This window comes from Muntiacus reevesi, chromosome 7 (genome assembly GCF_963930625.1).
Source record: "Muntiacus reevesi chromosome 7, mMunRee1.1, whole genome shotgun sequence".
NCBI lineage: Eukaryota > Metazoa > Chordata > Mammalia > Artiodactyla > Cervidae > Muntiacus > Muntiacus reevesi.
The window spans coordinates 52,899,092-52,926,981 of record NC_089255.1 but is presented as its reverse complement, the minus strand read 5'-3'; the positions used below and the strand labels follow the sequence as shown (position 1 = coordinate 52,926,981).

Here is a 27,890-nt window from a genome sequence, read left to right as displayed (position 1 = left end):
AGCCAAATTTTATTTCTCTGAAAACTAACCTGCATGTTAACTACATAAAGAAAATAAACAATTTGGGGGTAACCTAGTCATTTCATACTTTATTCAAATTTTTCCACAAAGCAATTCATGAATCATTTAATAGGAATACTTCTTTAAAACTCTATGACTCAAATAGAAATAGATCCAGTTCTAAAAGACTGTATATGAAGTACCAGGGGAAAAAAACTAACACGTAAAACTAAAATTAAAAAAAAATAGAAACCCATGAAAACATTGAGTATTCAAATAAAATATAATGGGATTATGACACGGTATGGCATCTGGAATTATTTTTTTTAAGAACTGAATCAGACTCACTGCTATATCAGTTCTATCAATAACTGACAATCAAATGTATGATACATACCAAAACAACCATGCCAAAAATGACAACATCAGTAGACATTAACTTTGTAATATACATCACTGATATAGTAAAATCTTATCAATTCAGGATAGTTTAAATGGATAAAAGTCTGAAATTTTGAACATTTTAAAAAGATATGCAGTTTAAGCACTCACAAGCATTTTTTTTCTGTTAAGTGTGTAATTTCAAATATGCAAATCTGCAAATATTATCTATTATAATTCTTTCAGGTACTTGGTTTGATGACAAAAGAATGCTTTTAAACTAGTATTCTGAAATAAATGCTTATAAAAAGCTAAAAATTTTTTCAAGATTAAACATTCTTCTTTAAAATCTTATCATTTTCATTAACAAATCTTTTCATCAGAGAGTACAAAGTAAACACCAATCAAGCCTTGTATCAATGGTTACAAATTCTAACTAGAAGCATTCCATGTTATTTTAATAGTTTCTCAATAAATGAAGACTACTATTTATTTTGATTATGGTGGAGTGAATGATATCTCTCTTGGTTGGAAGACATTAGAATAAGTTCAAAGTCTAGTATATAATTTTAATGATATGGGCTAAAAAAATCTAATATGCACTGTCAGTTAAGATAATTCCTTAGTAAATAATAACTGAAAGAGGAAGATCAAATTTTTAAGAATTATTTATTATGAGTGCTTCTAGGAACTGCCAACACCAAATTTTATTCCTCCTTCCATTTCAGACATCAGGCCATCTATTAATACTAACCCATAAACACTGATGTCTCACATACTTCATAGAGTAGCTTAAACATATCAGCATAAGAAATAATTAGTATTACATAGTAATTTCCTTTGCCATAGGAATAAATGTTGGACAAAGTCTGGAAACATTTTATTTTCCAATTTGAATTACAGTAATTTTGCCACAGATCACAGCACTAGTGCATGTGTTACTTTAAACATGCTCTAAGAACAAAACAAAAATTTACTGCAAAAATACATGTCACCAATGTGGAACACACTCAGATTTGTATAAAAGTACTGAACTAATATCCCAAAAAGAGGTATATGTAAGCAGTACATAAGGAAGAAATAGTTTTAATATGAAACAGTCATTTAAGTCACATACATCATGATAAGAAGCAGGACTTTCTTTTATAAAAGGTATTTTAACTAACAAGCAACATCATCTACATCACCTACAGAACAAGAAAAGGACAGGTATTTAGAATTTTAATATAATTACAAATAATGTGTTTTGACAAAATATGACACAAGATGAAGCTTATCCATTGGGTTTCATTAAGTTTTCAATGAAAACTTCCTTCCCTTTACTTGCCCTAGACCACTTGTCTTGGCAAATACTAATGCCATCCCTAGTTCCTTTACTCCAGGGGTGCCTCTAAGCTCCCATCACTGTACCAAGAGTTGGAAAAATACAGATGCGACTTCTATATTACTTTATAGGATAAATGGAACACAGGAAATGGGGAAGTTACTGAAATTTGGAAAAGAGAAGGAAATCTCTGAGTTCTGAAGTAGAGAAAAATAAATAGTGAAAAGTCTCAAAGGAAACTGGGAAGCACTCTCAAGGTATTGATCTAATAAAAATACTGCTTTCTATGGTGCCTGAAATGTGGTGGTAGTGTCTGAAATCTAAGATACTAAGATTCATTCTGCATAAAGTCTTTAAAAAAAGAGAAATTTATTCCCATGTTCTTCACTTTGTTCAAAACTTATTGGAAAACACTTTTCCCTTAAAAATCTAGCCAACCATGGCCAACAAAGAAGCGTGAATTCTGAGGAAAGATATGAAATTTTGAAGTACAGAACATGCAGGAAGGGAAAAGGCAGGTTGGTTTCTAGAGCATTCCACTGGAGAATTTAGGATGGTAGGAGGGCAACTGGGAAACACTCACATCAAAGAACTTAACCTTCCTGTATCCAGTCAGCAAAAAGGAAAGACCTCTCCTTTCTCCTTCCTACATTGATTGGTTCTCCTCAAGAAGGAGCACTCAGCATGATACTATTGGCTAACTATATGATGGTTTAAATAAGCCCTTATGAGCTTCCCTAAGAATCTAGTCATCTTATAGAGAGTTCTAAACCACTATTTACAAATGAACTTTGGGAATCTGGATGCTTTTAATTAAAAAGATCTTAAATAACAAAACACTCATGCAAAAAAGAAATCGAAAAACTCTCTTGAGCTCCCTTTAAAAATCATTGCTTATATATATATATATATATTTACTATTAAATACAATTACTACAGCATGTTGAATAGTAAGTACTAGCACTCAGTTTGTTCAAGACAAACAAATCTGGAAGAGTATTAGAAGAAAACTCCTGATATTTTACCTGGATGATTAAAGTCAGCAGATATCAGGATGACCTATTATTGCAGTTTTTTTCCTACCACTAGGAAGAGTTGGGAATCTAAACACATACACACACAAATTGGATTTCTTATATTGTGTTCATCTAAGAAGAATAAGCACTAGTACAAGAAAATCTTTAGTTTTATGTACATAATCTTCTAGTTTGGATATCAAGAATCATAATAGCAGTACTCTAAAGTATTTCACACACAAGGAAAACACAGATCACAAATCTAATTCTAAGCACTCTATCTGAAGAATAATTTATTTTTCTTTTACAAGCTAAATTATTTCTCTATTAGTGAGTCCAGTAGCATCTAGAAGCAAGTGGTTCAAGAATTCTCTAGTGAAATGAACAAAGCAAGTTCTGAGAAAGGAACTGATGTTTTAAAACTTTCTAAATCAGTAACCTAGTCTTGTTGAGGGAGCCAGCTGCTGATAGCCAGGCTGAACTCTGGCAAAACTTGAGAATGTAGAAGAAACCCCAAGATTTCCTACTCAACAGAACATAAGTGTGTCCTTGTGTATATGTGTGCATGTGAGATGAGGTCCTTTCAGTAATGGAAGAGGATTATGCTTAAAAAAGGTGTGATGTTACTAGAAGATTATGCATTTCATTCCCTCTTTAAATATTGTGAAATTTAGGGCAACTTGTCACTTGCATTATGAAAGCCACATCAATTTGTGTAACAGTCTTCTTTGAGTCATGTTAGGCAAATTAATATCTGGCCTTCTTAAAGTTCATCACTTCCCTACCAAAAAGTCTCTGGAAAACTTTTGACAGTGTTATACAGAGACAAATGTAGAACTAGTAAGAAAATTAATTCGAACAGATGAAAACATTCGTTAGTTATGATTACAGTTTGCCTGTAATTCATTGTTGGAATCAATCATGGTTTTTTTTCTCTTTTAGATATTTGACAGATTCTTATCTAAGTAAGTAAGGTGTTCTTAAGAACTAAACACAAGAACAAATTCACTTATTTGTAAAATTTTATAAACAATTATTTGGAAATGGAAAATAAAAGTCGTATTATAAATCAAGTATTTTTAGACTAAGTTGAGAGAGGTTATTTCCTTTTCACAAAACAACTAACTAATAAAACTTTAAGCAACAGAGGGCTTTAGAAACTGCTTCTCACCAGTTTCAGCAATGAGCATAACGAGTACTACTGTGTAAACTCCTGAGGACACTGGAAGGTTCTACTCAGTATCTAACTGTACTCAGTCATTTTTTTTTTAAATCACCATCTGATGCTACAACTGGGTTTATAGCATGCAGTGCATTATATCTTAAAAAACAGCACTCACTGGGATTTCAAAAACAACACAACTAGATCCTTAAACATTTAGAAAATAACAAAAGCTACAATGTAAGCAAAACATGATCTTCAAGTATGCTGCTGAACAATCAAATGTCAAGAGTCAGCCCAATGTACTGCATTTTAATCTGCTTCAACTGGTTACATTTTCACACAAAGGAGTACCTAGTATGATAGTTTATATCATTTCATTTCCTAAAACTATAAAGATATTTATCTTACAACTATACTTAAAATATTTTGTACTCACCTCTAACTAGTCACAGGTAAAAGCAAAAAACCTTATATTACCTTGTACCATATGAAATTGCTGTTTTTGTTGGTCACAATTAAAACACTATTTAAAAAAATAAGTTTTATTCAATCAAAATACACATCATGAGCATTAATAACTTTCTTCTAATAGGATATTAAATATTTCATTTTTATAAAATTCATCATTTGCTATGTTGTATAAATTGTTCAAACCCTCCAATTACTATTTCTCAATTGGAGAATATGTAGTTTCTTAGAAAAAGCTCCAAACGATGAAAACTACACCAGTTCATTGGATACAGTTCTGGTGACTATGGTGGTAACGACAGAATCAAATAATTCAATTAACTTTGCGTTAGTGGCTTGTGACATGTGATGCCAGTGCTGTCATGTAAGTGTCGGTTCATGTTTACTAATCCAAGGGCATAAAATCAAGATTTTCAAGCGTAATTTAAGTTTCTTGGCAATACTGCTGCTGCTGTCATTTCACCAAGCTTTAAATGGTTGTCACTATCCCTTCTGCAGATCACCACACAGTCTTCAAATTTGGTCACAACAGTAATGATGGTTCAAGTTTGGGAGCTTTACCAACATCCAACCATTGTGTAAATTGCTATCAACTAGAATCCTTTTTTTGGGTCACAGGTTTTGATCCACTCCAAAAACAGGTTTCTGTTGTTTCAAATCTTAATAAGTATACATCCAACTGTCTCTATTCTTGATCTTCTCTCGAGAGAATACCTTTAAGTCTATTTTTACACTCTCCCCAGCTCCAGCAGAAACTTGTGTCTCCTGCAGGGCCTCAAATGGTTGTGAGTAATCTCTCACCTTGACTCTTAATTGATCTTCACTTAAAATGGATTTTGAACTCCTGTGAGGCTCATTTTTAAATTCAGATCCCAAGAACAAGATCTCTCAAACCACCACTGAGTAGTTCTTCTGCCAGCAGAGCTCTGTAAGGCCAGATTCATTTTTCTATGTCCCAGTTTGATATGATATTAAGAAAAGTATTCACAATTCTTCTGAGAATATTATTTATTTCTCTGGAAAACAATAACAACTCAATAATCAAGGAAAACTGAAGAGTGAAGAGCATAATAGTGTTATATTTCTAAATAGCACAACTAAAAACATCCTTTATGACAACTCGACTAACTGTAGTCAATTTTCAACTGATCTTATGTTAGCAATTTCACGTGGTACAATCCACAAGTTAATCAACAAATACGTACTGAACATCTACTATATGCTAACATCTGTCTTGTATCTGTACAAGCAGACATCCTGGGAAGACTGACTTGATAATATGAAAGTCACTAATTTCAGGGACACCAGTAAGAGAGGAATCTGATGTCATTACTGTTTATTAGAAGATCCATAAAAATGTATGCTTTCATGTTTTAGCTACATATGTTCTTTCTGAAAACACGTTACATATGGATTCTCAAATATTCTTTGAACTAAATGTTTAATTTGATATTGCCAAAGTTCAGCACTGAAATACACTTGACCCTTGAACAATGTGGGAGCTAGGGTGCCAATCTCTTCACTGTCAAAAAACTGCATACAATTTTACAGTCAGCCCCCCAAAACTGTGTTTCCCTATCCTAGGATTTAACCAACCAAGGATCATGTAGTACTACAGCATGCGTTTACTGAAAATCAGTGGACATATGCAGTTCAAATTTGTGTTGTTCAAGGGTCAACTGACACATTTTTCAACGATTGTAACTTTTAAAAAAGTAAAAACCTGCCTACATTTGCTATACATTATCTTTGAAGCTTCAAGAGGCTTTTATGTTTAACAACAACTAAAATTTACTTGTATAGTACTTTCTAATGCACCCCCATATACATTGTTCTTATTTATGATAGCAAACAAGACAATACAAAATATGCACTAGCAATGAAGTGGAGTATTAATAAAAACTAAAAGGTAAATAATCTTTTCATGTATGCATTTAAAAAAATTATGTAAAACATTAAAATCCTATGTCACAGAGAGGGTGGGAAAACACCGAAGTGAATGCCTGTTATTAAGCATCACCGCCCACTGCAGGGGGACCGAATGTTTCTCTAGTGCGCATTAACTGGACATCTTTGTCAGCCATACAGGTGTCACAGCCCCACACTGCGGACGCTTCTGCTGTTAGGAGGCCATAAGCTGTTTCGGTCATTCCGGTGCAGATCCGATGAAACCATTTCTGACAAGAGGCTTCACATAGGATGGCATCCTGATCATCATTCACTTCATTCGTACAAATTCCACAAGGATACACCGGGTCAGAAGAAGAATGCCCGTGACGGCTGGGGTGGAGAGCAGACTTAGCGCTCTTCTCGGCGGTGCACGTGACATCCGTGGCACCTCGAGGCTGTCGTGGTTTACTCTGGGTCCCGTTTGCGTGGCTGCTGTTTGTAGCTTCGGCGCTACTCGAACGGCTGTTCTCTTGACTGACGACATTGTTTCGATTCACATTTTTTAATTCAATATTACTCTGATTCACTGTGTCATCCATGTTTAAGTGAGGTGGATGAGTAGAGGAGTTTTGATTTGTGTTTTTGGTAGCTCCTTGACTAAAGTCTTGCTTTGGGGGTGGTGCTTTTGCTTGACCAAAAGTGTTTGGGGGAGGAATAAAAGAATGATTAGATTCTAACGGAGAACTAAAATTGGAATTACTTCCAGGGACAAAGTTAGATGCCAAGTCAGGGTTAGATACTTGGCTAGCATTCTGCGGAGGAATCTGATTGAAGTTTTCAGCAGGATTTTGTCTAAAATGTTGATTAGGCATGTTAACGTTCTGAGTCAGTGCATTATTGTAAGATGGATTTCCAAAACTTGAATTATCATGTGGCCCAAAGTTAAAAGCATGAGGTCGATTAAAACCCATGCCCAAAGGATTCTGAGGAAATGGGTGTGGCTGATTCCTGAGTGAGTAAGGACCACAGTATGGGGAAGACATTCTTGGAGGAACGTGAGGTGGCATTCTGAATGTGCTGTAGCCTCCAAAGCCAGGATAACCAGGGCCAAGGTACGGATTTGATGAAGGTAGTGGTTTATAGGAAATAGTATTGTAGTTGTCATCAAATGGATTAGCAGCCACTAGATGGTCAGAGTTTGGATTCGGTGGCGGAGCATACTCAGACAGTGGAGGAAAAGAAGGCCCCTGAAATGAGAATGTAAAGTGAAATATATGTTTTTGATCAAAGAAGCCATAAATGTTAACATTTATGAACCCAGTTTTAGTTAAATTTCTTTTGAACTGTTATGAAAATTTAATTCTTCACTTGACCTTTCAATTCCAAATAATGTTTATATTTAATTATATTTGATGATAAAAATGTGTAGGTTTCTTTCATTTAGGAAAGGAAATATGCTATTTTTTTAAGCTCAAATCAACTATTTCAAACTCTAGACGTATTCAGTCTTCAAAAGAAGCTTCATTACTATAATTTTCATTTAATATGATAGCCTACAGCTATAATCTTTCATTTAAAATTCTAACTAAAAAGACCTTTACACCTCCAAATGGCTATAAAATTAAATAACAGTAAATAGGATCTAAATTTTTTTTCCTGGCTAAACTTCAGGGAGTAACTACTGAAGTAGTCCCAAAGCACTACGTTCTAGGCCTCAGACTAGAAAAATAAACTGCCAGTTTTAGTCACACTGCAGGTTTAACAGTGTAGCCAAAATGGAGAAAAGTAATGTGTACACACTTCATACTCACTTGCAGAGTGCTTCAAATTTATAGAGGATAAAACCAAGAAAGTCAGTATTTATAAATGTTTATTACGACCAAAGATTATAGACAAAAGATGCTTTTTGCTTCATGTTATGTACATACATACTGATTTATTATAATAGTTGAACATTACTCCAGGTTAAACTTGTGTTCATATATTTTAAAAATGTTTTCATAAAACTACAGGCATCTATTCCTTTGAAGTTAGATTTAAGAATAAGCATTTTAATTTATTTGCCTACATTTCCTTCTTGGAGTATTCACTCTAGGCCTACAGTTCAATAATAGCCATGAGTTGCAGAGTAAAAACTAATAAATAAATAAATAAAAATACAATCACGGCAGAATTTACTACTAGGTTCAGAATGAGGATAGTAAACAAAATCCATGACCAAAGTTAAATTTACCTCATAGTGTGATCTTATCAGTGAAGAAAAACTGTTAACAAAGAAAATGCCAATTTACCTGAGTATTTGTCTTGCGTTTTTTCTTATCTGGGCTTCCTAGTTGCACACCTGGTCCTCCTAACCCATCCAGTCCACTATCACCACCTAAAAATAAGTAAATACATTCAAATAATATTTCTATTCATAACTGAAATTTTATATCTTTCATACCATTATCAGTTCAGTCACTCAGTCAGTCCGACTCTTTGCGACCCCATGAATCGCAGCACGCCAGGCCTCCCTGTCCATCACAAACTCCCGGAGTTTACTCAGACTCATGTCTATCGAGTTGGTGATGCCATCCAGCCATCTCATCCTCGTCCCCTTCTCCTCCTGCCCTTAATCCCTCCCAGCATCAGGGTCTTCTCCAATGAGTCAACTCTTCGCATGAGGTGGCCAAAGTATTGGAGTTTCAGCTTCAGCATCAGTCCTTCCAATGGACACCCAGGTTGATCTCCTTTAGGATGGACTGGTTGGATCTCCTTGCAGTCCAAGGGGCTCTCAAGAGTCTTCTCCAACACCACAGTTCAAAAGCATCAATTTTTCAGCACTCAGCTTTCTTCACAGATACCATTATAGCTACCTGTTAATATGTTTTCTATTTTTATTAGATAAAAGTAGTATTAAGCTTTTATTATCTTTGTTCTTCAAAAAGTCTTCCTCATAATCTCAGCCAGAGTCATTAACTTCTACTCCCACAGCACTTTTTTTTTCTTTTTTCAGTGAAAAAGTTAAGTCTCTCTACTACCCTCAAACCTTCAGTCATCTGGTTTCCTATTCCTGAAGCAAACACTGTTGCTAGTTTCTCTCCATCTTTCCAAAGATAATCTAGATTAATTCTAGTGTATCTCTAGGGAGTACAAAAACAATGGCATGTTTAGTATGGAACAATGGTTTGAACCTTGTTCTTACTTGGAGATCATTCTGTGCCATTACATATAGAACTGCTCCATTCTCTAACAGTTGAGTAGTATTTCACAGTATGATTATACCATAATTCATTAAATTGGTCTTCTCCCTATTGACAGAAATCAATTGTTTCCAAACCTTTGCTGCTCTGCAATGAAAATCCATGTACAAATGTCTTCACACTCATGTACAAGTCATTCCTAGAACTAGAATTATGGCATCAAAGGTATATGCCTTTTAATTCTGAAAGGTATTGTCAAAATACAACAATGAATGTGGGCATGATTTTCTCAATATGATCAAATAAAAGCAAAAGCTTGACTATGTTAAAAAGTAAGTTTATCAATGGAATTTCTTCCATTAAAAAAGCACATTTTTTATTATAGAGAATTCTGAACATATACAAAAGCAGACAGAATAAAATTATGCACACATATATGTAGCCATATAATACATATTTATAATAGATTAATAAATAAATTCAATGGGTTGACAGAAGATTATAGGAGACTTGCTCATACATGTAGATTCTAAGAAAGAGATAAACTGAGACCTAAAAGATGACAAGAAAGCTCTCATGTGAAGAGCAGAACAATAAGCCTGTAGGCAGAGAGAATAAATAAGAAAGGAGCATGAATGTGTCTGAGACATTTTAAAGAGGCCAGTGTGTTCCAGGACTCTGGAGAGTGCCTTCAGAAGACGCTGAAGAGACAGGCAGGGACCAGATCGTTTTAAAGTGTTATAGACTGATTGCTGTATCCCACCCCCCCCCTCCCCACCAATTCCTACGTTGAAGCCCTAACCCTGATTTGAGAGTATTTGGAGATGAGGGGTTTGGGAGGTAATTAGGGTCATACTAGGTCACAAGGGTGGGTCCCTTTTAATGGGATTAGTGGCCTTAGAAGAAGAAAAAGTGATTGTCCTTTCTCTCTCTCTCCCCTTCCCTTCCTTCATCCCTCATGTATATGCTGGGAAAGACCATGTGAGAACACAAGAAGATGGGCATATACCTACAAGCCAGGAAGAAAGCTCTGACCAGGAACTGACAAACTGGCTGGCACCTTAATCTTGGACTTCCTAGCACCAGACTGTGAGAAAATAAATTTCTGTTGTTTAAGCCAACTAGTCTATGGCATCTTGTTATGGCAGCCCAAGCTGACTGAGATATAGAGCCTTGTAGTTTATGATAAGGAATCAGGATTATATTTGGAGAACAGTGAATGATCATTTAAGAATTTCAAACAGGAAAGTAACACGATTTGTGTTTTTAAAAGATTACATTAGCATTTGTGCTGAGAATAAATTGGTGATGAGAATGGGGTCAGAGCACGGAGACCTGTAATGATATCTTTACAACAGTAGTTCAGGGAAAGAAATGGTACACGGCAATAAAGAGAAATTAGCATGCTGGCAATAGTACCACACATAACAAAACACAAAGCAGATTTCTGTAAGGGCTATTTAGGACAAGTTTAAATACTGTGGAGGTAAAAACTATGACAAATAACAAAATTTTAGTAAGGATTCTGAATGTTAAATTAATATTTAAACACCAAAAGCTTTCATATATAAAAACTACAACTAATTAAAAGATAAAGTAGAAGAAAAGTTTTCATTTTCAGGAACAAAACTAAACTAACTAGCAATAAATTTAAGAAATGCGCAAGACCAGTATAAATAAAAACTTTTTTTTTTCTTTTTTTTTTTTCCTTGTATTTTTTTTTTTTTTCCAGTGGGTTTTGTCATACATTAACATGAATCAGCCATAGAGTTACACGTATTCCCCATCCCGATCCCCCCTCCCACCTCCCTCTCCACCCGACTCCTCTGGGTCCTCCCAGTGCACCAGGCCCGAGCACTTGTCTCATGCATCCCACCTGGGCTGGTGGTCTGTTTCACCATAGATAATATACATGCTGTTCTTTCGAAACATCCCACCCTCACGTTCTCCCCCAGAGTTCAAAAGTCTGTTCTGTACTTCTGTGTCTCTTTTTCTGTTTTGCATATAGGGTTATCGCTACCATCTATCTAAATTCCATATATATGTGTTAGTATACTGTAATGTTCTTTATCTTTCTGGCTTACTTCACTCTGTATAGTGGGCTCCAGTTTCATCCATCTCATTAGAACTGATTCAAATGAATTTTTTTTAACAGCTGAGTAATATTCCATGGTGTATATGTACCAATAAAAACTTTTTAAAAGCCCTACTGAGGGACAAAGAGGAAGGCTTCTAACAAGTGGAAAGGTACTCCCTGTTCTGGTTAGCCATCTAGAACAAAATAACACTGTTTCTCTTTAGAGCACATATTATCCCAGATAGCCTGGTTGTGCCCTCCTCAGAGACGTCAGCACTGAGTCACTAGTCCCACCCTCTAACCCCACGGGCATTTATACCAACCAAAGCAGCACCCCCTTCTCAGAGACCGGAGTTTAAACTCCACAGGGTCCCTCTTGTGAGTGGACATATTTTTATAATTCCACGTCTTTCCTATGTCCTACAGTCATGAGGACATGGGGAACTTCTTCCCACAGTTGTTACCTCTGTAAAATCTTTAGTATTCCATGTTGCCAGTTTAACATCTGTTAGCAATACTTTATATCAAATTCTTTACATTAAAAATAATTGGTATGGTTTCTGCCTCCTGACTAGACCCTGACTCATACATAGCTCAAACCCTACCAGCCAGAAACTATCATTACTCCTAAGTTAACATCAGTCCAGACTTTTAGCTTACTATCTACCTACCTACTTTCACTCCTGTGTATAAACAGTGACAGTACTATCTTTACAAAAATGGGATATTTTTAAATAACAGCATTAAATATTAACTTATTCAAATTTAATAAGGAAAAACAAGTTAAAATGATGAATATGCTAAATGTTTCTTCATCAAAAGAGAATTCTCTAAGGCTAAAACATCAATAAAAACATTAAATAAAAAACATTAAAAACATGATTTTTCTTTTTTCTTTAAATAATGTTGACACTTCCTCCACTGAAAGTTGAGAACTGTATAAATTTTACTCTTTCCTTTTTATACTGTAGATTGTGATTTCTTCATCTTCTGCATGCTGTTTTTCTTATTCTTTTCTATATGTGTTAGTTCATTAGTTTGCTATACTATGTCTGAGTAATTATCATGCTTTTATTTTTACCTTGTAACTTTGCCAAGACCTTTTAAGCTCTGATTTAATGTGTGACTTTGACTCTCTTTTATTCGTATCTAAGGCTGTTTGTATGGCTTAGGTGGTTTTCTTGGCTTAGGTGGTATGTATCTAATCATATGATGTTTTTCCTTTACATTATTTTGATGTTAAACCTAGCCTGACATTCCTCGAAGAAACCCAATATGAATGTTACGTTTATTAGACTGGATATTCTCTTTAAAATGTTTGCCTATCTTAGTAAGGATATTAACCTATCGTGTTTCCTTGAAACATCCAGGCTCTTAATCTTGAGGTTTTGTTAAATGCATATCTACCTATTTGTAGGGTGAAGTAACCCACTCACGTTAGAGTATTCCCTTGTGTTGTCTTATTCACCTTGTATCCCTGAAGACTTCTTTTCTCTCAGACAGAGTCCTTTAAAAACAACAACAAACCTGTTTTACTTGTTTTTTTCCTCACTCAAAAAAGTGAGACAATAAGAACACTCATTTAATTTACTTTTCTCCAGACTTGGGGTTACCAGTGAGAATTCTCAAAATTTTGTAAGTCACCAACAGCTCCCAAGAAGAAGGGGTTGTTTTAGAAGCCTAAAACAGCCATCCAGATTTCAGCCTGTTCCAGATGTATGTTACTGGGCTGTGCCACTTCCCTTGTTTGTTGCTGACATTTTTTGCTGGGTTTTTTTTTTTTTTAACTTTGGGTTCATTTCACTTGAAATTTAAGACTCTGTAGTTTTGTTCTAGCATCTTATCTTAGACGTTTCTATCTAACTATATGTTCCTTCACTTAATCTTCATAACAAACCCATGAGGAAAATCATCCTCATTTTAAAAAAGAAACAAAGAGAAATGAAATTGTAAAGGTATGGGCCATACCTCTGGTGAAAAGCAGCTCTGAAATCTGAAACTAGGATTTGTTTTCTTTTGCTTTTAGGTGTGCAATTCAATGGGTTTTTGTTTTGTTTTTAGCATATTCACCACCACCAAGCAGTGTAACTATCACCACTATTTAATTCCAGAACATTATCATCATCCCGAGAAGAAACCACGTACCTGTTAGCCATACAATATGTGGCTCTGTATGTAGCTTCTTTCACCTAGCATAATATTTTCAAGGTTTAGCCATGTTATATTATGTATTACTACTGTTTTCTTTTTTATGGCGGAACAACATTCCACATTATATTTATCCAGTCATCAGTTGAACATCTGGGTTGTTTCTGAAATTATGAATAATGTATTTATGTACACATTTTTTTAATGAATGTGTATTTTCAATTCTCTTGGGTATACACCTAGGAGTGGAGTTGCTGAGTCATGATATCTCTACGTTTAACATTTTGAGGACACACTAAACTATTTTCTACAGTGGCTGCATCATTTTACCACCTCTAAAGCCTGAGGGTTCTAATTTCTTCATATCCCCCCCCAAGATTTATTTTGTTTTTTTTTATTTTAATAGTGACTTTAGTGAGTGTGAAGTGGTATCTCCTCGTGCTTTTAATTTGCATTTCCAAAATTACTAATGATGTTGACTACCCTTTCATGTATTTATTGATCTTCTTTGTAGAAATCCTTATTCAAGTTCTTTGCCTATTTTTTCACTTAGATTATCTTTTCTGTTATGTTTTAAGAATTCCTTACATCTATATTATGGATACTAGAATCTTATCAGATGTAAAACACTTAAGTTTTTAATTTTGGTGAAATCCAACTTATTTATTTTTGCTTTGTTGCTTAAGTAAAACTAAGTTTAATTAATTTCTAAGATGTAAGTTTGCCTTCCAGAAATCTTATATGTATAATGTCTCCTTTAATGGCCCACAAAAGGCAAAAGTGGAAGCCTCTGGGTTAAACTAAAGAACTCCTATCTTAGTATAATCTACAAAAAATATTGAATCACTATGTTGTACACCTGAAACTAATGCAATATTGAAATCAACTATACTTCAATTAAAAAAAACTATAAACTGAGAAAGATAAACACATTCACTGAAATAAAATACAGTTGTTGACCATTAAAAATTTTTAAATATTTAAAAAAATAATACAGGGAATCTTTCAATTCTAATTTGACATGGTAATCCCACTTGAGTAGATGGTAAGTAAAGACCTAAAACAGATCCAGTTCACTCCTTAAGGTCATTTATTCAAAATCAGATGGTTCAAGAATGACTAAACCTCTTCTCAATATATAACTTTTGGTAACCTATATAAAATGAACTAATGAGTTAACAATTGGCATGCAGCTTTCCATAACAGTATACACTAACATACTGAACAGAGAAATGTGTTGTTCTTGAATCTGAATACCTAGATTCTGTGGAAAAGAATTAGCAATGGGCCTGAGGTCAAATAATAAAGTGACTATATAAATAAACAAAGGAGCCAAACATCAAAGCCCTGTCTTTCCTAACATTTCCTATGGGTACTTCATTACAACAGAAGTGTAAATAGAAAAAGATAATGCTTAATAATAAAAATTCATTAATACACCCAAAAAAGATGTCCTTTTCACTATAGGGGACTGGAATGCAAAAGTAGGAAGTCAAGAAACACCTGGAGCAACAGGCAAGTTTGGCTTTGGAGTACAGAATGAAGCAGGACAAAGGTTAGTTAAGAGTTTTGCCAAGAGAAAGCACTGGTCATAGCAAACACCCTCTTCCAACAGCACAAGAGAAGACTCTACACATGGACACCACCAGATGGTCAATACTGAAATCAGATTGATTATATTCTTTGCAACCAAAGATGGAGAAGCTCTATACAGTCAGTAAAAATAAGACGGGAGCTGACTGTGGCTCAGATCATGAACTCCTTATTGCCAAATTCAGACTTAAATGGAAGAAAGTAGGGAAAACCACTAGACCACTCAGGTATGACCTAAATCAAATCCCTTATGATTATACAGTGGAAGTGAGAAACAGATTCAAGGGACTAGATTTGATAGACAGGGTGCCTGATGAACTATCGACAGAGGTTTGTGACACTGTACAGGAGGCAGTGATCAAGACCATCCCTAAGAAAAAGAAATGCAAAAAAGCAAAATGGTTGTCTGAGGAGCCCTCACAAATAGCTGTGAAAAGAAGAGAAGCAAAAAGCAAAGGAGAAAAGGAAAGATATACCCATTTGAATGTAAAGTTTCAAAGAACAGCAAGGAAAGATAAGAAACCCTTCCTCAGTGATCAGTGCAAAGAGATAGAGAAAAACAATAGATTGGGAAAGACTAGAGATCTCCTCAAGAAAATTAGAGATACCAAGGGAACATTTCATGCAAAGATGGGGAAAATAAAGGACAGAAATGGTATGGAATCTAACAGAAGCAGAAGATATTAAGAAGAGGTGGCAAGAATACACAGAAGAACTGTACAAAAAAGATCTTCACGACCCAGATAATCATGAGAGTGTGATCACTCATCTAGAGGAAGACATCCTGAAATGTGAAGGCGAGTGGGCCTTAGGAAGCATCACTAAGAACAAAGCTAGTGGAGGTGATGGAATTTCAGTTGAGCTATTTCAAATCCTAAAAGATGATGCTATGAAAGTGCTGCACTCAATATGCCAGCGAATTTGGAAAATGCAGCAATGGCCACAGGACTGGAAAAGGTCAGTTTTCATTCCAATCCCAAAGAAAGGCAATGCCAAAGAATGCTCAAACTACCGCACAATTGCTCTCATCTCACACACTAACAAACTAATGTTAAAAATTCTCCAAGCCAGGCTCCAACAGTATGTGAACCGTGAACTTCCAGATGTTCAAGCTGGATTTAGGAAAGGCAGAGGAACCAGAGATTCAATTCCCAACATCCGATGGATCATCGAAAAAGCAAAAGAGTTCCAGAAAAACATCTACTTTTGCTTTATTGACTATGCCAAAGCCTTTGACTGTGTGGATCACCACCATCTGTGGAAAATTCTTCAAGAGATGGGAATACCAGACCACCTGATCTGCCTCTTGAGAAATCTGTATGCAGGTCAAGAAGCAACAGTTAGAACTGGACATGGAACAACAGATTGGTTCCAAATAGGAAAAGGAGTACGTCAAGGCTGTGTATTGTCACCCTGCTTATTTAACTTATATGCAGAGTACATCATGAGAAACTCTGAGCTGGATAAAGCACAAGCTGAAATCAAGATTCCAGAAGAGGAGCTTCCCTGGTGGCTCAGTGGTAAAGAATCTGCCTGCCAATGCAGGAGACACAGGTTTGATCCCTGATCCAGGAAGATCCCACATGCTGAGGAGCAACTAAGCCACTGAGCCATAATTATTGAGCCTGTGGTCTAGAGCTTGGGAGTCACAATTACGGAAGCCTGCGTGCCCTAGAGCCTGTGCTCAGTAACAACAAAAGTCACCGCAATAAGAAGCCCACGTACCTCAACAAAGAGTAGCCCCCACTTAGCACAACTAGAGAAAAGCCCAACAACAAAGTCCCAGCACATCCAAAAATAAATAAATAAAATTATTAAAAAAAAAAAAGATTCCAGAAGAAATATCAATAACCTCAGATATGCAGATGACACCACACTTATGGCAGAAAGCAAACAAGAACCAAAGAGCCTCTTGATGAAAGTGAGAGGACAGTGAAAAAGTTGGCTTAAAGCTCAACATTCAGAAAACTAAGATCATGGCATCTGGTCCCATCACTTCATGGCAAATAGATGGGGAAACCGTGGAAACAGTGGCAGACTATTTTTTCGGGCTCCAAATTCACTGCAGATGGTGACTGCAGCCATGAAATTCAAAGACACTTGCTCCTTGGAAGAAAAGTTATGACCAATCTAGACAGCGTATTAAAAAGCAGAAAGATTACATGGCCAACAAAGGTCCATCTAGTCAAAGCTATGGCTTTTTCAGTGGTCATGTATGGATGTGAGTTTGGACTATAAAGAAAGCTGAGCACCGAAGAACTGATGCTTTTGAACTGTGATGTTGGAGAAGACTCTTGAGAGTCCCTTGGACAGCTAGGAAATCCAACCAGTCCATCCTAAAGGAAATCAGTCTTGAATGTCCACTGGGAAGGACTGATGCTGAAGCTGAAACTCCAATACTTTGGCCACCTGATGCAAAAAGCTGACTCATCGGAAAAGACCCTGATGCTGGGAAAGATTGAGGGCAGGAGGAGAAGGGGACGACAGAGGGTGAGCTGGTTGGATGGTATCACTGACTCAATGGACATGACTTTAGTAAACTCCGGGAGTTGGTGATGAACAGGGAGGCCTGGGTCCTGCAGTCCATGGGGTTGCAATGAGTCAGACACAACTGAGCGACTGAACTGAACTGATTAATATATTAGTCTCTTCTACTACATATAAATTACCTTTCACATCATTTATTAAGACTACTGAATAGCTGTAACTTTTTCTATTAAAATACTGTAATTTAAATATGAACAAAATGTACTCTACCATCTCTGTTCACTTTCTAAAACTTTAATAATTGCTATGTTTACTATAAGGCAAAACTCTGACATTTGGAAGCATTTAAATAAATTCCATATTTTCAAGTTATCTGTGATCAAAGCCATTTAAAATTCTTTTTTGAAAACTGAATTTTATAGTATTACTTTTTTATTTAAGAGTCTAATATTTTCCTCCATAAAACAATCCTTCAAGTTCCCACTGGTCTCTGTTGCCCCACTGATTATTATCTAAAAAGTTAGTGATGCTATTTCCAATGGCTTGACTCTTGGCCTTACCTAGATCTCTCCCATCACTGTCTGTAATAATGCTGATTCTGTCATCTCCATGATGTAATAACTCATGTTAAATCAGATTCATGCTCAATGGGGCTAATTAGAATATAAGCTACCAAGAATTTCTGTAATTATTACTCCTTAGAAATGAAGTTGCAAGGCCAAAATCCAGAAGAAGGCAAAGTAGTGGTTATAGAGGTAGTTATTTAGGTTTTCTTAATAACTTGATGCCAAAGCTTCTATCTGCTCTACACTCTGCAAGGGAAACCATGACGATTTCAGCTAGAAGTTGAGAGCTGTGGGGCACGGAATCAAGAAAAGGGAAACTTCCAAAGCTTGTTGTACAATGGCTACTCTGATCCTTTTGTTAATTCTTGAACTTCTTAATCTCATCTCTTCACTCCTACCTGCCCAGTGCCCTCCTAACACACAAGGGGCAGAGAAGTTGGAAAGAGTGATATCCACAATAGAGAAAGAAACCTCTCTCATCCGAAGAAAATAAAGGAATTTAATCTACATATTATTACCCTTCATTATGTCAATCAATCTCAATTAAGCAAAAATAATGAACTTTCACCTTTTATATAGATCTGGAAGCTTATTTCTCTCCTTATCATCTTAGGGGAGTTTCCAATCTATTAAATGAAGCCATTTTTTCCCATCTAAAGACTCTACAAAGTAATGATTTTCATATGAAACTCATTTATAAGGATAAAGTCATTTATTTGTGTGTGTTAGTCACTCAGCTGTATCCGACTCTTTGCAACCCCACGGACTATACCCTGACAGGCTCCTCCGTCTGCAGGATTTTCCAGGCAAGAACACTGGATTGGGTTGTCATTTCTTTAACCAGGAGTCTTCCTGACCCAAGGACTAAACCCAGGTCTTCTGCACTGCAGGCAGACACTTTACCATCTGAGCCACCAGGGAAGCCAAAGTGAAAGTGAAAGCCGCTCAGTAGTGTCTGACTCTTTGCAACCCCCAAGTACTATACAGTCCATGGAATTCTCCAGGCCAGAATATGGGGGTAGACGTTCCCTTCTTCAGGGGACTGTCCCAACCCAGGGATCAAACCCAGGTCTTCCGTACTGCAGGTGGATCCTTTACCATTTGAGCCACCAGGGAAGTATTTGTAAGCACTTTTTATTTCTTAAAGAATGGATTTTTTCATTTTTTAAAGAGTGGATTATTTACTTAGGCCTCAAATGGTTTTTTTCTTGGTCTAGGTACAACTTCTATATTCTTCAGGTTTAAGACTCAATCTATGTTGGCACCAAGTCTTTAAAGGGAGCAAGGACATTATTCTTGTACACTAGATAGTAGTGTGCCTCATATATTTTAAATTTTCTTTTATTAAACTCATTTTGTTCACAATTATGGTTTGATATGTGATAGCAACTGTTCTCGTAAGTAATGTGACTACATTATTTTAAAACATTTTTGTTGTTGTTCAGTTGTGTCCAACTCTTTGTGACCCCCATGGACTGCAGCATGCCAGGCTTCCCTGTCCTTCACTGTCTCCCAGAGTTTGCTCACACTCTTGTCCATTGAGTCGATGATGCCATCCAACCATCTCCTCCTCTGTCACCCCCTTCCCCTCTTGCCCTCAACTTTCCCAGCATGAGGGTCTTTTCCAACAACTCGGCTCTTCACATCAGGTGGCCAAAGTATTGGCGCTTCAGCATCAGTCCTTCCAATGAGTATTCTAATATTTTTCTTTAAACAGACCTGCTTCAGCATTATTCCAAGTGTGTATTTTAATATGTGAACGTATTAGAATAAGAATGTGCTCTAGATCGATTTGACTCAAACCAGGTTTTGTCCTCCAAAATTCTTATGTTGAAATCCTAATCTCAGTGTGATGGTACTAGGAGGTGAGGTCTTTGACAGGTGATTAGGTCAAGTGGGCTCTGTCTGGCCCTATAAAACAGACCTAGCAGAGTTTCCTCACGCCTTTCCATATTAGGACAGAGTAGGAAGACTTGTCTATGAACCACGAGGTGGGTCTTCACCAGATACCAAGTCTGCTGGCTCCTTGCTTTCAGATTTTCTAGCTGTCAGAATTGTAAGAAATAGGACTTCCCTGGTGGTCCAGTGTTTAAGAATCTGCCTGCCAAAGCAGGGGACATGAGTTTGATCCCTGATCTGGGAAGAATCCACATGACTGCGGGGCAACTAAGCATGTGCATCACCACTACTGAGCCTGTGCAGGGTGACTACTGAAGTCTGCATGCCCTACAGCCCGCGCTCTGCAACAAGACAAGCCACTGCAGTGAGGAGCACACGCACTGCAACCAGAGCAGCCCCTGGACGCCACAACTGAGAAAGCTTGTGCACAGAAACAAAGATCCACCACAGCCAAAAACAAATAAGTAAAGAAAAGTTTTTTAAAAAAAGAATAGTAAGAAATAAAATATCTGTTGTTTACAAACCACCCAGCTTATGGTATTCTGTTACAGCAGCCCAAACAGACTGAAACAGCCCCTAATACATTGCCTGGCACAGAGGAGACACTCAATTGCTAGTCCTCATTTTGTTTTCCTTTAGACTAGACTTTATCACTAGCGTACTTCACTTCAGTTTCTATAGTATTTAAGGTCCTATCAAAATATCTAATAACCAGCAGTGACGACACCATCGCTGGACACTCAAATATCAGTTTTTCATAACAACACAGAAATCGAGCATATAATGTCAGTTGGATGTGAGCTTCTTAGCTAAACAGCTTTATCTTCACCTGAAACATATACTTCTATAATACTGGTCTCTCTACCATGGAATGGAAACACTGTGAATACACGAATATAGTGTTACATGAATTCCATCAAGCATTTGGCAAAACAGCCTTATATGACTGAAATGAAAGACACATTATTTCCTTTTCGAATGCAAGGCAGAAAGTGTCCACTATATGATGCCTCAAACCTATATCAATCTGGGCATTTAATAAATATTAAACTAAGAAAGCCCTCAACCTCAGTCATTTAAGTTTTCAAATATTTGTGGTTCCTGTGCCAGCTGTTCTCCCCAAAATAACAATCTTTGCATTACTGCAGGGCATGAAGTTTAAGACTGCTCACAAAGGTAAAGCTTAGAAGGGTGGGTAGATGGTGTCCAAGTGGAAAGCTGACTCTATACACCACCACCTCTAATAATGGGAGGTCTCAACGGAGCTGATGCTTTGAGGATGGGTATCTTCCCAAAGTTAGGAAAAAGAAGAGGACACGCCTAGCAGAAGGAACAGAATGTGCAAAGAAATATGTAAAGGCAAGAGAGCTCATGACATCTAGAGAGGAAATGTGAACATTTCAGAAACAGAGCATGGGAGACAAGGATGAACATTTCATGAATATGAAGGATGGAGGACTAAGTGGTAGGCCTGGGTCAAATAGGAATATGGGAATGTTGGATTGGGTCAACTTAAGAAGGTTGGATTTTCATCAGAAATGTAACGGGAAACCAAAGAAGAATTTTACAAAAAAGAGTAATGTGACTAAACTGAGTTTGGGGAGCACTATGTGGCTGGATTTGAAGCCCCAGAATTTAAGTTCTAGCTTTGCCACTTACTAGCTCAGTAGACTTGAATATGGGCTTCCCAGGTGGCGCTAGTGGTAAAGTTCCTGCCTGCCAAGGCAGAAGACACCAGAGGTGCAGGTTTGATTCCTGGGTCAGGAAGATTCCCTGGAGGAGGAAACGGCAACCCACTCTAATATTCTAGCTGGGAAAACCCCGTGGAGAGGGGAGCCTGGCAGGCTACAGTCAATGGAGTCACAAAGAGTCAGACATGACTGAAGCAACATAGCAGGCAGACTTGAATATGTTACATTACCACATATTACTAAACCTCTCTGAACATCAATTCCTCAACTGTAAACCTAGAATAATAATAAGATAACTTACAAGGTTATTGAGATGATTAAGCAAGATGATCTATTTAAACTACTTAGAAAACTGCTTGGTAAATAGTTAATAAATGGTAGTTACTTATCACCAGCAGTAAGTAGCAATGTGGAAAATGGGTTAAAAAAGACAAAATGGGTCACTGAAACCAGTGACAGGGTTAGTGTAATAATCAGAGATAAGGAAAACCTGAACTAAAGTAGCAGCTGTGCAAAGACTAGGAGATGACGGGTGCAAAACATACTAGAGAGACAATATCTAGGGCTCTGGGACAGTGCTGAGTTGCAGTGGGGGGTGGGTTTGGGTTACTAAATAAATGATATTTATCAAGTTAGGGAATATGGGAGAAAGAGCATGCTGAAGGTCTCACAGACACCTTTCACTCCATTTGTTAACACAAAACCCATTTACTGCTCCCTCATAAATCTTTTCTTTTATATATCCCATTCTCTTCTGTTTTTCTCCTCTATCTATCTCTCTGGCTACTCCTTGGCATTCTGTTTTTCAGCGCCCTCTTTTCCCTCTTATCTCCTAAACATTAGTGTTACCAAAGTTGCTTTTCGCAATGCTTTTTTCTTCTAACTTTTCACTCTCTTGGGTAAGCTCATCTACTCCCAAGGCATCAAATTAATATTCACATGTTTAGTGATGACTTCCAGATCTCTAATTCTGGCTCAGACCACCCACCTCAGTTCCAAACCATGTATATCCATTGCATACTCTGCAACATCCCACAGGGATACTCATTCAATGTGCTGAAAACCAAACTAGCTTTCCTGACACTCTGCCTAGTCCTTACATATGCTAATTAAAAAACAAAACAAAACAATCCCCCTCAAAATCCTGTCCTTTAGACTTTCTCTCACCAGTTCTTTCCCTCAGTTCTATGACTATGTAAATTATGCTTCCTCTTCTATCTTAATCCAAATCTTCCATACACTCCTCTTATCAAGATGGTCTGTATTTTTTTTTAGTACTGTCTACTTTGTATGCTTCTGTGACATTTCTGTGTTATTATGCCACTCTAAAATACATCCTCACCTCTCCAATGTCATTTCAACTCTGGTTAAAAGCTTTTCACCTGAGGGTGTACAGTCTTTTAAAAGCAGATAGCTACGTAATCACTTTTGCCTCACGACTAGTGAAATTTCTACTAAAGAACTATCATATATTCTCGAGTATAGATGGAATTATCTTGATACAATACAGTGTTCAGCACAGTTCTGACATGAGTCATATAATGTCAGCTGTCTTAATTTTTCCACACAAAATCAGTAATAAATCAGACAGAATTGTGTTTGAAACAATAAATGTGGCATTTATGTAAAAAAATAGCATTTCATCTGAAATGAATGCTTCAACTTCCTTCTTCATCTCTAAATTTGCTTTTCTTCTTCATTTTCTCTTTTATTCTCTAAGATTAACTCTTCATTTGCATCCTTGATGCTATTCCTTCTCTCATATGCAGAAACTTGATTTATGAAGATAGGAGCCTTGTCTGTTTCACGCCCAGCTTCCATAACAGCAAGTACCTAGCACACAGTAGATTTTTTTTAAATGTACTGAATGCTTTATTAATGAATTATCCTCTTTTTCTGTTGTTTTTTCAGTTTCTCCCCTCTTCCTCTAAATCAGGTCCTTCCGTTGGTCTACTAATATATCTACCATTTTTCAAGGAAGAAAAAGTAAACAAAAAGAACCCATACAAACTTTGTCTTGACTCTTTCCAAGCTATTGGCTACGTATTTCCTTCTGCCACCAAGCTTCTTTTAAATCACATCTTCACCACTTAATATTCAGTACTTTGAAATGTGGTTTTCTCCCCAAAGTGCCTTCTCAAAATCATCACTAATTTCCTAGACCTTCTTCTCACCCCTCATTCTCCTGCTGTTCTTTTTACAACATTTAAAACAAAGGAACACCCACTGCTTCTTAAAACTTTCCTCCAGGAGGACTTCCTTGACTCCCTTAAAGAGGAGTTATATGTTTATTTCTCCATAGATGATCACAGCACTTACCAAGCTGTTTGCAAATGATTACTTTTCAGTATCCCAGACTACACTAAAAGTTGGTGAAGACGAGCGTTATGTCTTCTTATCAATGTATTCCCATGTCTACCCAATAAATATTTGTTGAATAAATGAATGAATATTGTCATCAGATCAACACCTAAAAGTGCTAAGAATACTGGATAACAGGATTGTTGGTTAAAATAAGGATGATGGTAACATTTTAAAGGAAAAGGGCAAGTAAAAATTGGTGGGAGGGGCTATGGACAATCTGAAAGCAGCATAAAGATATGAATGAGTTCCTTCATGTATTCATTCATTCATTCATTTAGTATCTGCTGTGAGCAAAGCAGTTAGGGAAGAAATAGAAAAATAATCAAGATACTGTACATATCCTCATGGATCTGTCTTTCAATCAAGGGCTGAGGGATTGGGAGGTGGTATGAACTGGTAGGAAATATGAGAAAGATACTTTGCCACTAAACATGAACTCTGATATCTAATATTTTAATATCTAATATTAAAATACCAGGACAAGTTTGGAAAACTACCAATCCGCTTCCTCTGGTCCACTGACCTATCATAACCTAGGTCTACCAACAGCAGTTCTCAAACTTTTGTGTACATAAGGACCACCAGGAGAGCTTGTTAAGGATGCAGAGAAATTTCTCAGAAATCCTAATTCTGTGGGTCCAGGAAGCTACATTTTTTATAAGCATCCTAAGGGATCATGATGCTTTAGGTCTACAGAGTATACTATTATAAAGTCCTTAAGTCATTCATGTTGTCCTAATTTTGCCATATCTGAGTTACACCCATAATATTATTTTCTAATAATTCTTCATTATTTTTAATTATTATATTATATAATTATATAAATCATTATAATAATTTATAAATTTAAAAATATATATAGGTCTCTCTATAGACATAGAGATGTATGTATAGATAGCTATATCTATACATATATACACATTTCTATACATATATCTATACATATATAGATATGTAGAGAGATCTATCTACCTATATATGTCTGTCTATCTATCGTCTATATCTTAGTCTTATCCTCAGCAAGAGGTTTGATGATTTACATTTTTTATACACATGAAATACATAACCATTAGAAAGTCTGTCTATGTATACCAATGGAGGAGAAACAGTTTGGAAGCACTGTTCAAGAGATTATGTTCTGCAAACACCACATTCTTATAAGCAGTCAGATGATATAAATTATAACCAAAAGCTTCAGGGCAGTGAAGTTCAGCAGAACTGTGCTTCAGAAGAGCTCATGTAGATATACTGGTACCTTTTATGGATTATAAAACAATTTTAGAATGCTTTAAAAATTAATGTTCTAATTAGTACAAAATGACTTATTATAAAAACTCCTCTTCATATTGGCTTTTTATTTTAAAAAGTGATTTGTCTTTTATTCTGGTACTTAACTCTCACAGTATTCTTGAGCTGACACCTGAGTGAATTCCCAACATCTAAGTTAAAACCAGCAGTTGTAACAAAGCAAAGACAGATCTGTGCTCTTGACCCACAATGAAATAGCCATCAATTTTATTTAAAATTACAGTTGATTAAGACTGACAATTGAATTCAAAGGTATAAAAGTGATAACGAGTTCTTTTCCTTCAAGCCCAAAGTAATTTACAATAATAGGCAAAACAATATGGTACACATATCAAAGAAATAACTATTTCAGAAAGTCTACTCCTTAAAGGCTTTGGCAACTCATAACCACAAAGAGAAAAGAAAAGTTGAAATAGAAAATCTTCACCAAGAGAAAGATTGTGCTGATGTTAAGCCTGTAAAAACAATATTCTGCTCTAAATTACGTCTTTGCTTAAATGGTTAACAAAATCAATCTCTATCTAAACTCAAGTGATGTTATTTGGATTCCACGTTGTCACTGTGTCTCAAGTCAGTTCTATAGATTTAATCTCTAGTCACAAGGAACAAAAACACAGATGAATGGCTGTGGTCCTCGATCTCTACATCACTTAAATCAACTGGAAATTTACCTTACTACTGATTTATAAAGCACTTCATCTTGTTTGGATGAAAGGTTTATTACAATAGCCTCCTAACTAGCCTTCCTTGTTAGCCCCTATTCTCTACAGTCTATTCTCCATACAGCAGCAAGTAAAAACCTAAGTCACATCAGTCACTCTCCTGGACAAAACCATCCAGCACCTATCTCAGAGTGAAAGCCAAAGTAAAATCTTTCAATGGCTCACAAGACCCCCCAATACACACTCACCCTATCCTTCAGTTCAACTCACACTACTGTCCCTTTGCTCACTCCATGCCACTTACTGCTTAGCTGCTTGCTGCATAGAATTTGCTATGCAAATTTCAGACCCAGGGCCTTTGCATTTGCTGTTCCTCTAGCCAACACAGCTATTCCCACGCATATCCATAGGGCTCTGCTCTATCACTTCCGTTGGATCTTTGCCAAACTTCATCTTACAGGTGAGCCCTCTTATAAATAACCCTCACCCGCTACATACTTTCTAACCGCTCTCCCTGCTTTTATCTTTTCCAGAGCACTTACCATTCGGCATTCTATACCTTTCATTTGTTCATCATTTGTTTACCCACGAGTTTGAATTCCTGGTGGGTGAAGATGGTCTTTTTGCTTTGTTCACCAGTGTCAAAAACAGTGCCGAGCACAGAGTAGATGTTCAATAAATATTTGCTTAATGAGCAAACTGTATGACTTCAACTTCAGGACTTTCAACCTTAACCTTATTGAACGCTAGGAATAAAGAGCTGGAGGACACTCCCCAAATTTAGAGATGGCACTTGACGTCTGAACTTACAGGCAGTATCTTTTGTCTGGCACACGTTCCCTCTGATATTTCTTAGTAAGGCAGCAGGGAAATTCCTAACTCGTGTGCGAGGAAGAAGGCAGCCGACCGACCGTGTGTAAAACTGATTTGGGGCGACTTGCTTCTTATCCATAAGCCAACAGAGGAAAGCGTTTTGAATGAATATAGTTTCTCCTAAGGAAAATAAGCTAAATGTTTGTTACCTTCTGGAGGGTGGGAAGGGGGACCGGGAGAGACGCGAAGGCCCGGCACACCTTCTGCAAGAGCGTCAACTCCAGTGCGGTCCAACTTACTTTTTCGTGGGGGGCAGGCATCGTCCGTGGTCTCTGCCGGGGGTGTTTCTTTCTCACCCTCAGCTGCCTATTGTGCTGTGTCTGGCCAACGAGGTAAGGTGGGCGAGAAGCGGGGTGTGAAGGGATGCGGAGTGCGGTTTCAACTGCCTCCTAACACAAAGTCGGGGCGGCCAGGGCCCGGCGCGGGGGTCCTGGGGGCGGGCGAGCGCCGGGGCCGCGCGCCTTCGACCGCAGCCCGGGCCCCGGGGCGCAGGCGGGACGCGGGCTGCGCGGAGTTAGGCCCGGACAGATCCCGGTGGCCTCCCGGCGGCCGGGCACGCGGCCCCCGCGCACCCCGCTCACCCCGCTTCCCTCAACCCGGCGCCCTTCTCGGTTACCTCGAACTCTCTTCAGCGAAATGGGATCCTTCTCCTGTTCTGCTGACATTACAGACCGCAAAGCATGACTCCCCCCCAGGCCGCGGGAATTCGGTCTCTTTGATGCTGCGGCGGCGGCTCCTCCTCCTGCTCGCGGGGCCGCTGCGGCTGCGAGGCGAGCCTCAGAGCTGGGGCGCGGCC

The 27,890-nt window shown here is 37.3% G+C and overlaps 1 protein-coding gene across 1 annotated transcript; it reads right to left on the bottom strand.

Moving 5' to 3' along the window:
• Positions 1 to 69: 69 nt before the first annotated feature.
• On the bottom strand, positions 70 to 27,890 carry PYGO1 (pygopus family PHD finger 1). The gene is made up of 3 exons (XM_065940615.1): positions 27,711 to 27,890; positions 8,536 to 8,621; positions 70 to 7,491 (listed from the first exon to the last, which is right to left on the bottom strand). Exons 1-3 carry the CDS (start codon positions 27,757 to 27,759, stop codon positions 6,364 to 6,366), a joined length of 1,263 nt encoding a protein of 420 aa, XP_065796687.1. The 5' UTR covers positions 27,760 to 27,890; the 3' UTR covers positions 70 to 6,363.